Raw genomic sequence first — 13,167 nt, 5'->3', positions numbered from 1 at the left:
GATCCTACTCTATACAGACCGCTGATTGGTTGTTTGATGTATTTGGTCAATACTTGACTAGATATATGTTTGTAGTTAACACTATGAGTCAGTTCATGTGTGAGCCCAAGAGACTGCATTGGGTGGCTGCAAAACACATTCTCCGTTACTTGCAGGGGACTGTGGATTTTGGTCTGGATTATAGACAAGGTGATGAAGTGAGATTGGCAGGGTACACGGATTCAGATTGGGCAGGTTGTGCTTCAGATAGGAAGAGTATTTCTGAGTGTTGTTTTGGGTTGGGTTCGGCAATTGTGTCGTGGATCAGCCGAAAACAACAGTCAGTTGCATTGAGCTCAGCTGAGGCGGAGTATATGGCTGCTAGTTTGGCTAGCTGTGAGGCCACAAGGCTTCGCAAGATGTTTTTTGGTCTATTTGGTTAGGCATTGAGACCTTCAGTAATTTACTGTGATAATCAGAGTTGCGTAAAACTCACGGAGAATCCAGTTTTTCATGACAGGTCAAAGCATATTGAGATCAAGTATCATTTCATTAGAGACTGTCCAAAAGGGAGTTGTCAAGCTACATTTCCACAAATGAGCAGGTAGTGGACATTTTCACCAAAGCCTTACCACAGGGCAAGCATGTCTACTTTAGAGACAAGATGGGAGTGGTGAAGAATACTTTCCTCGGTAAGAGGGAGTGTTAAAATTTGGGTGCCAGAGGACAAGTGGTTCCCTAAGGATTTGATCTTTGGCCTAGGGAAAAGTGTCCAAATTTATTTGTACCTTTCTCCTAAAGTGACTTTATAAGTGGTAAAGTCAATTTAATTTAAAAGTGACTTTATAAGTGGTAAAGTTACATTAAAAGTGACTTTATAAGTGGTAAAGTTACATTCTAATTTAAAGGTGACTTTATTAAAGTCAGAGAAGGATTAGAAAGTGAAAAAAAGACTATGGAAATAAAAGGCTAAATGGGTCTTTATTTAAGTGGGTGAGTTAAAAGATAGAAAGTGAGAATTAAATGCACATTTATTCTCATCCCTAGATCTAAATGAATCTCAACCATTAGATCTTAGGGTAACCCAAAAGGTCATTTAGAGAATAAAAGGACAAGAGAAGAGGAAAAGATCAATTCATTCTTTCATGAGCATTTGAGAGAAAGAGAAGAGGGAGTAAGGAGAAAATTTCTAAGCAGTGAGGAAGTGAAGGAGAGCGGCAAGAAGACATTTCAGCAAATTTGGGCAGCAACGTTTATTAGCATGCATCCCAAGGAAAAACCATATAGTAGGAGAAAGGCAAAGAAATCGAGGAAGAGAGACAGCACAGAAATCGAGGAAGAGAGACAGCAGCAAGGGCATGAATTTCGAGGCAGATTTGGGCACGAATTTCGAGGCAGTCGTACTGCTGAAATCTGTACAATCCATACAACAAGTTTTGGGCACGCTTTTCGAGGCAAATCGTACAACATTTAATGTTGTTTTGTTGCTGGAAAAAATTATGTTTTGGTTGTTCGCTGATTGGCACGAAAATCGAGATAAGTTGTAATTTGTGGTTGCTGGAATTTTTACTGTGCATTTCAGTTTCTCTATAAAAGCATTTACATAAATAAAGAAGAGTTCTCAAATTGGTTTTCCCCAAGAGTTGTAGGGGGTTTTTCTAGGGTAACATTGACCAAAAAACATTGTCTTATTTTTTGTGTGTAGCTGTCATAATTTTGTTGTGTTTTATTTCTGCAAGTTCAGCAGTTGGGAAATCTCTAAATTTGTGTTTTCAGAAAATATTGTCATTTCCAGATTTTAGAATTTTTATCATGTTTGGATTCAAAACTAAATGCATGGAGTGATAAGCAAAACTAATAACCGGAGTGGGGGTTGAAATTTCTTCAAATTTCTTCAGGATCATGGAGAATACTTCAAAAAATAGTCTTGAAGTGTGAGAAAAGTTCTATTGAAACCTTTCAAGCATTAATGTCCTACAAGGTTTGTTAAGAAACAACCCAAGGTATGTCTTAGCCTATAAGTTTTGTTACAAAGATCTCTTTATATAAAGGTACGATCATTCTTCTTTAAATTTTTCTCTACATTACTAACATTGTTATGTCTAGGGTTTTGAATCGTAAGAGATTCTTGTTTGGGTGATTAATCATTAGATTGAATCTACCCTCATTATATTTTGATCATTCGTATGGAACCCTAAAAGGTTCTCTATAAAACCCTAACCTAAGGGTATGTCTATAGTTATGAAACCCTAGTCTACTTAGGGTTAATGATGAAGTCTAGAAATCCTATTCTCTTGTTTAGAGTCTTGGTATTGTTATAATAAAAACCCTAGTCCTTTAGGGTTTGTTGTTAATGTTTAAAATGAAGCCCTAGACCTTTAGGGTTTGGTAAATTAGGGTTTATGACCAAAACCTTTGTAATGTCTATAGTAAGATTCTAGGGATAAAACCCTAGGTGTATGTTCATATGTTTGATCGAAACCCTAGCCTAGAGAAAAAAAATTGATATTTGTGTCCTGGGTTTACCTAGTAGAGATTGTTGTATGCTTATTGTTGTCTTTAAAATAAAGTGATTTAACTATGAGTCAATTAATGTAGTCATTACAAGATTAGGTTTTCAGAGTTACATCACTACTACTCTCTCTTCTACTATGTAAGGATAAATTAATATATCTATTCTCTCTAATTCTTCTGTGCATTCCTATCTCTGCTCATGTGTGTAAAACCTGACACTTTGGGTAATGAAAAAAGCTAGCTGATTTATAAGCATTTTTAAAATATCATTGCTGGTTTTGAACTAAGTTGCATATTTGTAAGGCATATACTTCAAAATCAGCAGTAAAACATTGATTTAGAGTGTTTTCTTTAGGTTTTGGGTCAATTTAGTTCATTGTTATGCACCTTTTATTGCAGAAACAAGGGGAGATTGTCACAAATTTATGAAAATTCTGACTTGTTTTGACACATAAATATAAATTTAAAGTGAATGTTTGCTGATTAGTAGAAGTGGCAAACTTTTAGGTACTTTATTGCAAATCAGCAGGCTTTTGTTGCAGATTTGAGGTATTGTATTCCCCCAGATTTGGGGTATTGTAATTCAGGGATACCCCCACCAGTTGGCATACACCAATTTGGAAGTGAGAGAAGTTATATCAGTGACGTGGACCTACTTCTAAAGATTATTTGGATACCTTTGGGCTCTTTCAGCATAGGTACTTGAGGTGATAACATGATAACAAGAATTGCTGATGTTGATATTCCTGTAAATTACTCAAACAGCTTGAAGAAAACTCAAAGAGAATTTCAGGCAAGAAGAAATCCCAAGGTTAGTTAGAATTTTGAAGCTTTTGATAAGAAATAATATTAAGGCTTTGATATCAATTGATATGAGCACATAACAGCTATGCAAGGTCACCCACACACAATGTAATATTCCTAATGAAAAATTCATAGTGATAACAAAAACATGCAAGACAATACAGCATAAAAAATTTCAGTAAACACCAACAACCCAGAAATGCTCCCAACATGCCAAAAATGGGCAATTTTATTATATAAACTGTTGGAGTACAATGTGAAATAGAAAGAGTGCACCTGGGCTTGCACAAGGCAAGCTACAAGCCTCAGGTGGTGGATATGCCAATGCCCAACTGCTGCTGAATTTATCTATCAGAAAATTTGCGCTGGCCCAGTAATTCTGCACTATTGCCTGTGTTGAGACCCTGATTTGACCCCTCAGATCTGCCCAGAAAATTCCGCCAAAATAGATTTGAGGTCCTTGCCAAAAACCAAGAAAAACCCAAAAAGGGTTTCCTCTAGTTTTGACGCTCCAAAATTGACCCCAAATTCCCAGCACTCCTCCACTACCAGTAAATTTCGGCCTGCAGGAAATTCTGTCTTTACAACCCTCCAAAATGATGGAAAATCTCCCTTGTCCCCCTTCTAACTCCCACACAACAACCCAACTCCAAATTCCACTGAACAAGACCACCCACAAACACTCCCTCTCAATGAGTGCGCAGGCCTGGGCAATGACTGAGCAGGCTTAGTAAGGGAATTTCGCACTGGAGTGGTGGACTCACTCTGCTCTGTAATTTCCTCTCTCCTCTAGCAAATTCTGCAAGTAATGTCTAGCAAATGGGTGTGACTCCTAATTCTCGGCGCCAACTCTCCAAAGGATAGCGTGGCTCTGGTTCTGCGTCCCAACTTAGCTCAGAAAATTCGTGGCACCTGTGCTATGTTTCTCCCTGCCTCCACAAGACAATGGTGATACCTTCCTAGGGTGGCACTCGTAATCCACCGAAGAGAAGGGTGAGTTTCCTCCTTGGGAAACTTTGATGCTAAACAACACTTGTGACTCAATTGAACCGCTTGAGAAACAACAAAGTTTGTCAAATCATCAAAAGCCCTAAAATGAGAGCCTCACCCCCAATTTATAGCTAGCCATCCCTCATGCTCCTTGTGGGCTCCACCCATCAAATTCCCTCTCTCACCTAATTTAAATTCCTCCAAGGGGTGTGTATTTCCTTGGAGTGGCCCCCAATCTCCACTTCCCATCGAATTTCTTGGCTTTTCTATTGTTTGGGGGTGGCACCTTTATTATTTTTCCTTTTCCACCCACATTTTCCTAAGTTTATATGCCAAATATTTATTAACTGCCGAAAATTGAAAAATTGAGAATTCCCTTAACAAAATTATTAATTGGGAACATGACACACACAAGTAGGAAAACCTAATAGCAAGTATGCAAGTAACACAGGAGATCACCAGTGTTGTAGACCTACTGTACACTCATTTGCATTATATATATATATATATAGAGAGAGAGAGAGAGGGGATTACAAAAATGCAAGGGATTGATCAGCTTTGAACAGTAGGTGTGTAGAGGTGGGCATCACAAGCAAGCAAACATTGTCAAGACCAAAGCTGTAGGAACCGTCCCCCCCAAGGATCAAGAGGTGGAACCACATCCCGTACGGATCCACCACCGATCCTTCGGTGGAACCGCTGATCCGAAAATTGGATCCACATTTTCGCCATTTTTTGGCAATTCCTGGAAAATTGGATCCGCGGGGGCCCGATCCACAATTCCAGTTGCCACATCCGTGGATCAAGAAAGGATCGAATGCGGATCTGTGGAGGTTAGGGCATGTATCCGCCGCGGATCACGAGCGGATCCGAGAGATGGATGGTTCACACGGTTCTGCGGGAATTTTTTTTGTTTTTGGAAATTTCGAACTGTTATGTAAGGAACTATGCTTTCCAAACACTCCCAAGGTGCCCCTTAATGCTCCCTAATGGTAATGTCAAATTCTTAAAGTAAAAGCCTTTTACTTAAATTTTTAACATTACCATGAAATGACTCAGGATGTTTGAGAGTGGTTCCAACCTCATCGGACTTCATATGGAGAAAATAGAATTTCATATCCCATTCAATATTGAGCAGACTTAATAGTTTTCAGGATCAATGTGATTGCGGCATTTCATTGGATTATATCATGTATGAGGGCGTGTGATCGGCATTTAATCAAGGGCATCGAGCCCTATATCAATATGTACCCCAGTGTTGGTGTTGTTGATTGTTGAACTCTTTTTTCATAGCCTTAGCAAAAATATACCCTCCACTCAAGTCAAAATCATTGATCAGGCATGTTAAGCTTACTCTACCATATTATAAGGCTTGGATTAGGCCATTTGATCAAAATTGGGCAATGTTGACTAATTTCTCTAGAGAATCAAAGTAGAGGCAAAGGCTAGACAAGAGAAGAGTAATCTAGATTCTAGATGGTTAATGCATCTAGATGGTTGATGCTGAAACAATTAATCATTGATGTACAATGGATACCATATCTTTCTTGATTTATGTAAAAATATGCATGTTTTCATGTCTTCTACAACTAATTTGGTATTTTGGAAGTTTTTTTTTAATATAAATGCAAAATATATATATATAGATAGTAGACCCTTCCGAGATGCTTCGCTTCCTAGATTTTTAGGAAATTGTTGGAATTCCTAAGTCTAACCATTAGAAACCCTCCATGTACTTTCTGATTTATTCCTTCCTACTTGTTCTGATTAATTAACAAGTTATTTACCATGTAAATACTGAAAATAAATACAAGTACATGCTCAACACATTACAGATCATCAATTGAAGAAAACATAAACAATCACACCAAATGACACCGTTATTTTTGGACCAATGTCCCTGGAAAAACTCAATGTGGGAAAATCGGTGCAGCTATCTGAGGGTTTTCTTATTAAGCAATATCAGAGTACAATCTGGGTGCCAAAACCGACCTACCCAACAGAGGATTTCCTTGGCAGTAATACCTCCCAGTTTCAGACAAATTTACTGGCTGAAACCCCGAATAATCTTTCCAGCAACTCCTCAGCTCCAATCTGCCCCAGAAACCCCAGCGCCTGCCTTTCTAGACTGCATCAGCCCATCTTTGCCCAGCATTGGCCTTATGTCACCCAGAATGGGTCTACATCAGCATTAGGAGGCCCTGCATCAGCCTTCTAGCCCTCTGCGTCAGCAACGCTGGCCTCTCTGAAGCTCTACGTAGCTCCCAACTACCTCTATGTGGCCCTGCGTGAGCCCTGGCTGCTACTGTGTCACTTTCTCTGGCTCCTGCACTGCTCTCCTGGCACTATCTCTACCTTTGTCTCTCTGTACTCAATGCCCCTTAGTTGCAACTCCGATCACTGATTCTATCTCTCTTAGCAAACCCCGCTCTAGAGAATAGAATGACTGATCACTCTAGTGTATTCTCCAAGTGACCCTCAAGCCGAGATTAAGTCCCTAATCAATGGCTAAGATTAGATCTGGGTTGATCCATGTCTTTTGGACCATTCTAACACAGTTTCATAGTAATACACATTAATATTTTAATTTCCCTAAGTTTAGACTTAGGGACTCCATTAAATTATATTAATTATTTTAATATCTCCTGAACTATATAAAATCTGCCCAAACTCTTTCTAGGTATTGGAGATCTCATGTGCCCCAACCTCTCTACCAAATTTCATGGCAAGAGCACATCTGATGCTACCCCAAATCAAGACTCCCTCTTAGCGAGGAGTGTGCTCTAATAATACTCCTCACTAAATATCACCCTGATCATCTGGCATCGGTCCCTGTGCTGATGCTAGGCCTGCTGCCCACCATCCTCTGCACTGTTGTATCCTGTACTGTTGCCCATGGTTCTGCCACTGCCACTACTGCATCTGTACTACAGCTCCCTCTGCATTCGTGTTGTTGTTGGTCCTTTCTCCCAGCACTGCATCCGCACTGTACCTCCTCTCATCATGTTGCATCGTGTTGCCCATTGTTGCACTGCAACTCAGTTACTAAGAAGTAAGTAACTAATCTCCCAACTCTGACCTCTCTATTGGGCTAGAGATCCTCCTGATGCTGAAGCTCCCTCTGTCGCTGACAAGTGCTCCCTCTCTGACCTCTGCGTTGTTGCAACAACTCCCTGCATCTCGCACCATTGCACACCTCTTTGTGCCATCTTGCACTGGTGCAACACTCCTGTGCCTCTCGCACTGTTGCAGCCTGCTAACTCTGCGCTATCTCGAGACTCCTGCACTATAGCTCTCTCTGCTGCTCCATCCACATCCATCTCTACCCACATCAGCCAATATTGCTACTCCTCTTTGGGGCTCCCGTAGCAAGGTCTAATCCAAGAGGTTGGGTACCTCGAGGATCCTACCCCTCATCATCTGTAATCCACCTGACTACAACTCGATGTCTCCCCACTTCTGCTCAAGTGGTGCGTGTGCACTCATGGCACAGTCATCGTCTGTCAAAACATCCTTCTCTGCCCTTGTTGGCGCTGCCTTAATCTCAAAAGACTCTCCCTTACTCTTCTTCCTTGGACACTAGGTCGCATAATGACCCAGCTCCCCACACTGGAAGCACTTGATCTTGGAGAGATCATTCTTCTTCCGCTTTTCCTGCTTTCCCTCAGATGTTGTGGCAACATCTTCCTCCTGCTTGACTTTGATCCCCTTGCTGCTACTACCCGTCTATGACTGCCGTCTGATCTCTTCTTGGCGAAGAGCAACCCACATCTCGTCCCAAGGTGGAAGAGTCCCTCTGCCCAGTATGCTCTGGACACATACCTCCCAGTCTTCTCAGACAGCATTCAAGGTTGTCCTCACCATCAATTCCTGATACGACGTGGCTTCTATAGTAGTGAACTGATCTCGGATCTCATGCAGTCCTCCGAGGAAGGTGTCAATCGATTCTCCCTTCTTCATTTGATACGACCTCAACTGATTCTCTAGTAACATTCTTCTTCGCACAAAAGTATGCTGGTAATGTGTGGTACTACATGGTCCTTGCCCCCGTCAAGGATGATGCTCTTAGCCCTTGCCATTGCCTCCTCGTACTTGTCGTTATCATTTGGGTCGACTGCAATAGCTATAACCTTTAAGGCGAAGCTCTTGACATGATTTCTATCAAGTACAGATAAGATTTTGGCCTTCCAGATTGCGAAGTTTGACACTCCGTTCAGTCTATCCTGGTCTCTTACTCCGTGTAGTGGCATGATGCTCTTCTACTTCCCTCCTGGAATTTCTCGATCTGACTCCCTCCGAGACTCAATTTCCCTCCTGGAAATCCTTCTGTCGATGTCGAGATGCCCCCTACTCTGACCGTTTGTGCAACCGCAACTTTGATCTAGGTTTCTCGGCTAGAAACCCTCGATAGCAACTCCCTCCTCTTGGCCTTGCCCTATCAGGTATTGTTCTAACTATAGTACCTCACCAGCTCCACTTGGCAATGTTCCCACAACCTTCTAAAGTTTAATCCCCAGCAACCTAAAGGTGAGAGCTCCTAGGCTCTACGCAATCCTGGCACCAGCAACATGGCCTCCTCAGCCAACTGCGTCAGCGCTCCTAGCTTCTGTGTGGCTTTGCGTGAGGCTCCCTTTGCCTTCCTTAGCCTCTGTGTTGCCTCTTCCTGGATCACCCTTGATGACGCAAGCACTGCGTCACCCTTCCCTTGTTGTTGCTCTGCTAGAAACACCTTTTGTCACCTCGAGACAGCTGTTTTCTGCTGCTATTGCTTCTCTCGACTGATGTCCTTGGTCCTCTTATGATCTGCAATCACGCTCTGATACCATGTTGGAATTTCTAAGTCTAACCCGTTAGAAACCTTCCATGTACTTTCTGATTTATTCCTTCCTACTTGTTCTGATTAATTAACAAGTTATTTACCATGTAAATACTGAAAATAAACACAAGTACATGCTCAACACATTACAGATCATCAACTGAAGGAAACAGAAACAATCACACTAAATGACACCGTTATTTTTGGACCAATGTCCCCAAAAAACCCCAATGTGGGAAAACCGGTGCAGCTATCTGAGGGTTTTCTTATTAAGCAATATCAGAGTACAATCTGGGTGCCAAAATCGGCCTACCCAACAAAGAATTTCCTTGGCAGTAATACCTCTCAGTTTGAGACAAATTTCCCAGCTAAAACACTGGATAATCCTTCCGGCACCTCCTCAGCTCCAATCTGCCCCAGAAGCACCAGTGTCTGCCTTTTTGGACTGCGTCAACCCCTCTCTGCCCAGCGCTGGCCCTGCAGCACCCTGAATGGGTCTGCGTCAGCCTTCTGGCCCTCTGTGTCAACAACGATGACCTCTCTGAAGCTTTGGGCAACTCCCGGCTACCTCTATGTGAGCCTTGGCTGCCACTGTGTCACTCTCTCTGGCTCCTGCACTGCTTTCCCGACACTATCTCTACCTCTCTATCTCTCTGTACTCAATGCCCCTCAGCTGCAACTCCGATCACTGATTCTATCTCTCTTAGCAAACCCCGCTCTAGAGAATAGAATGACTAATCACTCTAGTGTATTCTCCAAGTGACCCTCAAGCCCCCTCTTATACTTTTCTCGTTGACATATCAACGGCCGAGATTAAGTCCCTAATCAACAGCTAAGATTAGATCTGACTTGATCCATGTATTTTGGACCATTCTAACACAGTTTCATATTAATCCACATTAATATTTTAATTTCCCTAAATTTAGACTTAGGGACTCCATTAAAAATATTAATTATTTTAATATCTTCTAAATCTGCCCAAACCCTTTCTGGGTATTGGAGATCTCATGTGCCCCAACCTCTCCACCAAATTTTGCGGCTAGAGCACATCCGATGCTACCCCAAATCAACAGAAATGACACTTCCATGGATCCGCTTCCAAAAAACTTCCCCGCTTCGTGCAACATTGGTCAAGACTCCCATTTGTGTGATTCTATATTTTTCTTTTCATTGGATGCTAGTGGTTCTTCAATCAAAAGACAATAAGGCATTTTCAAATGAAAAAAATTATCATTCAAGGTGAATTAACAAATAACTATCTCAATTTCTTAAATAGTATGCATGCATTTACTTGAGCAATAAATTCAACTCGAGACATTCATGAAGAGAAATTCTTCAATTTGAATAAAGTATGAAAGTATGTCTATGATGGGGCTCCAAACAGGTTAGTTGAGAAAAAATGTGCGACGAAATTGAAGAATGCTATGTCCTCCTGGAAATCTGTGATAAACTTCACACTAAATAGTTGCTTTCTGAGAGGATCTTATCCATTTTCATCAGAGGCAGAAGTAATTGTCAAGTGAATATCAAAAATCATTAGAAGCTAGAAGAAATTGTAGACTCTGGTTGAGAGATCACTAAAATGTTTGTGTGTATGTATAATATAAACTTAAATCCACAACGGTCTACAAATAAAGAATTAATGTGAGACTCAAACATCAAATTGCATAACTCCTTGAATTTTGAGTTGTATATCATATTATCAAGGCTAACCACTCCATTAGAGATATCCCTTAGATTTCAGTTCACTCTATACTCACAACAAATTAGCAAGTATCAGCAACTTGATAGAAGAGATACCTTGTCCAAAAACAAGATTCTATGATTCCAATTGGTGTCATAGGGTATGCAGTAGACTTTATATCTCCAGAAGTCTTGTCAGTCAATGCTCTTCTCAATGCCTGCCAAGTCGTTAAAAAGATGAGAAAACAACCATAAAGTAAATAGTTTAATCAGTGTAGAAAGGAACCAACGTAACCATCACCACCAATATTATAAATGCCTAGATTCTTTCCTACTGGACCTTTTAATTGTAAACAAACTAGCATAGAGTTTTCTGTGAAATGATTATAATTCCTTGATAGATTACTCCTTTGAAGGAGGACCTTCAATATAGTCTATATCAGAATGTGAGAATTCACAGAAATAAATTGGTCCTGTTATCTTAGAGAGAAACTTGGTCATTTTTTTTGTTTGAATTGTTGAGTAGATTACTTCAATGATCAACTCGGTACATCATGGGACAGGAGTTCCATCACACACACAAAAAGCACTCTGTTTGACTAGCACAAGTAGAAAAAAATTCTTCTTAAAGCTCCTCATCTCCACTATATTAAAAGAAGAGGGGTCCTCCTGGATAGTAATCACACAATGATACCTTCACAAAAAGCTAATAGCAATTAATCTGCCTGAGTGCCACAGAGATTTACAGCATAAGCTAGGTGTGACAGATGTTGCTTGTGCTTTGTGAGGCAGAACTTGATCAATTTTACTGCAAATAACAAGCAAGAGAAAGCAGTCAAAGACTCAAAGGGGTAAGAATCAAGATAAGTCTCTCTATTATAGAGACAGATTTTCTATTTCAGTGCTATTCAACCCCTGATTAGGCAGGCAGGGAGGAAGGGTCTCAGACTCACTGATGACAATAACATTGATATAGTTGATGCTCTAAATGGTATTTCCAAAGTACAAATAATAATGCAATTCTAAGACCATACACCTTTCCTGGAAGCTGCAAATGATAATGCAATAATGTTAGAGAAATGAAAAGAAGATAAAATCATAGGGAAATAATACAGGGGCAAGAGGCTGACAAAGTAACATATCTGGTGACAGTTTATAATTTTTAGCAGAGAGACATCTAATTTTTTAGAATATTTGCTAAAAAATGTTTGGAAGGAAAAATGGTCAGCCTAGTTGCTTCTGTAGTACTTAGTAAAGGATAAATTGTCTGCATCTATACACTGGTCACAATTAGCACCGGTATATACAATCTTTTCAGAGTTAATGGTAATATAAAAGTAGAAGCCACCCTAGGTAGCTTTCTCACTTCTGCTTTTAATATCTTTGATCTATAATTGCATAGACTAGGCTCCACAACCACATCAGCCAAATTATGCAACCCATCTACAGATTGCATTCCATTAACCTCCTCACAACAAGTCAATGTCAAATAACTCAGTCTCAAGTATGACTTGGCGATGGGCAAAGGCCAAGAGCAAGAGTATGATTTGGACTCAACAAAAAACTAAGAATAAAACACAAAGAAAACTTCTGAAATATTCAAAATTTCACAAACCAAACTTGGGGGTTTCTCCCATGTGAAAATTTATGAATCTAACAAACCAAAAATCCTACTACAGTAAACTGATTTGCATCACCTACTTGTGTTCTTCATTTTAACAAGTTATTTTTAGAAATATTCAGAAAATATTAATGCAAATACATTGTAGCCTACACCAATATACAAATTAAGTACTGAAAAATAAATGAGACAATCACGCAAAGAACACTTAATTTTGGACTAAACGTCCCCCCCGGAAAAACCCAACGCGGAAAAACCGGTGCAGCAGCTCTGAGGGTTATCTATTATTAAGCAGAAGTTATGAATACAAATGTTGCTTGCCCTCCCGACAAACCAATGACATAGAAATACAATGGCAAAAAACCTGAGTGAGTTTTACCTCACTTCACCCAGCAGATTCCTGCTGACAAGGCAGCAAATCTGCTTGGCCCGATACCAACTGCGTTGCCCCTTCGCAGTAACTGTGTGGGGCTGCATGGAGCTCTCTGAAGCTCTGCGTCATCTCTTCTGCCCACTGTGTCAGCTTTCCTAGTTGTTCCAGCAGTTCCGGCTCTTTGCGTGGAAGGCAGCTTTCTCCCTCTATGCTGGCCCTTCTGGCTCTGCGTCAAGGCTACGTGGGCCCGGACTGGCCCAGCGTCAGCTCTTTTGGCTACTGCGCTATCTCAACAAGCTTCTCTCAGCCTCTCTATCAGTATTCCCGAACTATCGCTGCCCCTCAGTGGCAAGATCTCCCCAATCGATTTCCCTCCTAAGAACTTCT

The 13,167-nt window shown here is 40.7% G+C and overlaps 1 protein-coding gene across 1 annotated transcript in view; it reads right to left on the bottom strand.

The window, feature by feature from the left end:
- Nucleotides 1-11,001, bottom strand: part of LOC149244309 (uncharacterized) — a 194,061-nt gene extending 183,060 nt beyond the window's left edge. The window contains exon 1 of the mRNA XM_089374795.1: nucleotides 10,904-11,001. Within this exon, the coding sequence (XP_089230921.1) occupies nucleotides 10,904-10,944 (41 nt within the window). The 5' untranslated portion in view covers nucleotides 10,945-11,001. The remainder of the gene's footprint in view (nucleotides 1-10,903) is intronic.
- Between the last annotated feature and the right edge of the window lie 2,166 nt (nucleotides 11,002-13,167).

This window comes from Pinus tabuliformis, chromosome 8, assembly GCF_031772625.1.
Source record: "Pinus tabuliformis cultivar Carrire ecotype Pingquan chromosome 8, CPIR1, whole genome shotgun sequence".
Classification (NCBI taxonomy): domain Eukaryota; kingdom Viridiplantae; phylum Streptophyta; class Pinopsida; order Pinales; family Pinaceae; genus Pinus; species Pinus tabuliformis.
Note: the sequence above shows the minus strand (reverse complement) of the source record. Positions and strands in the feature narration are given on the sequence as shown.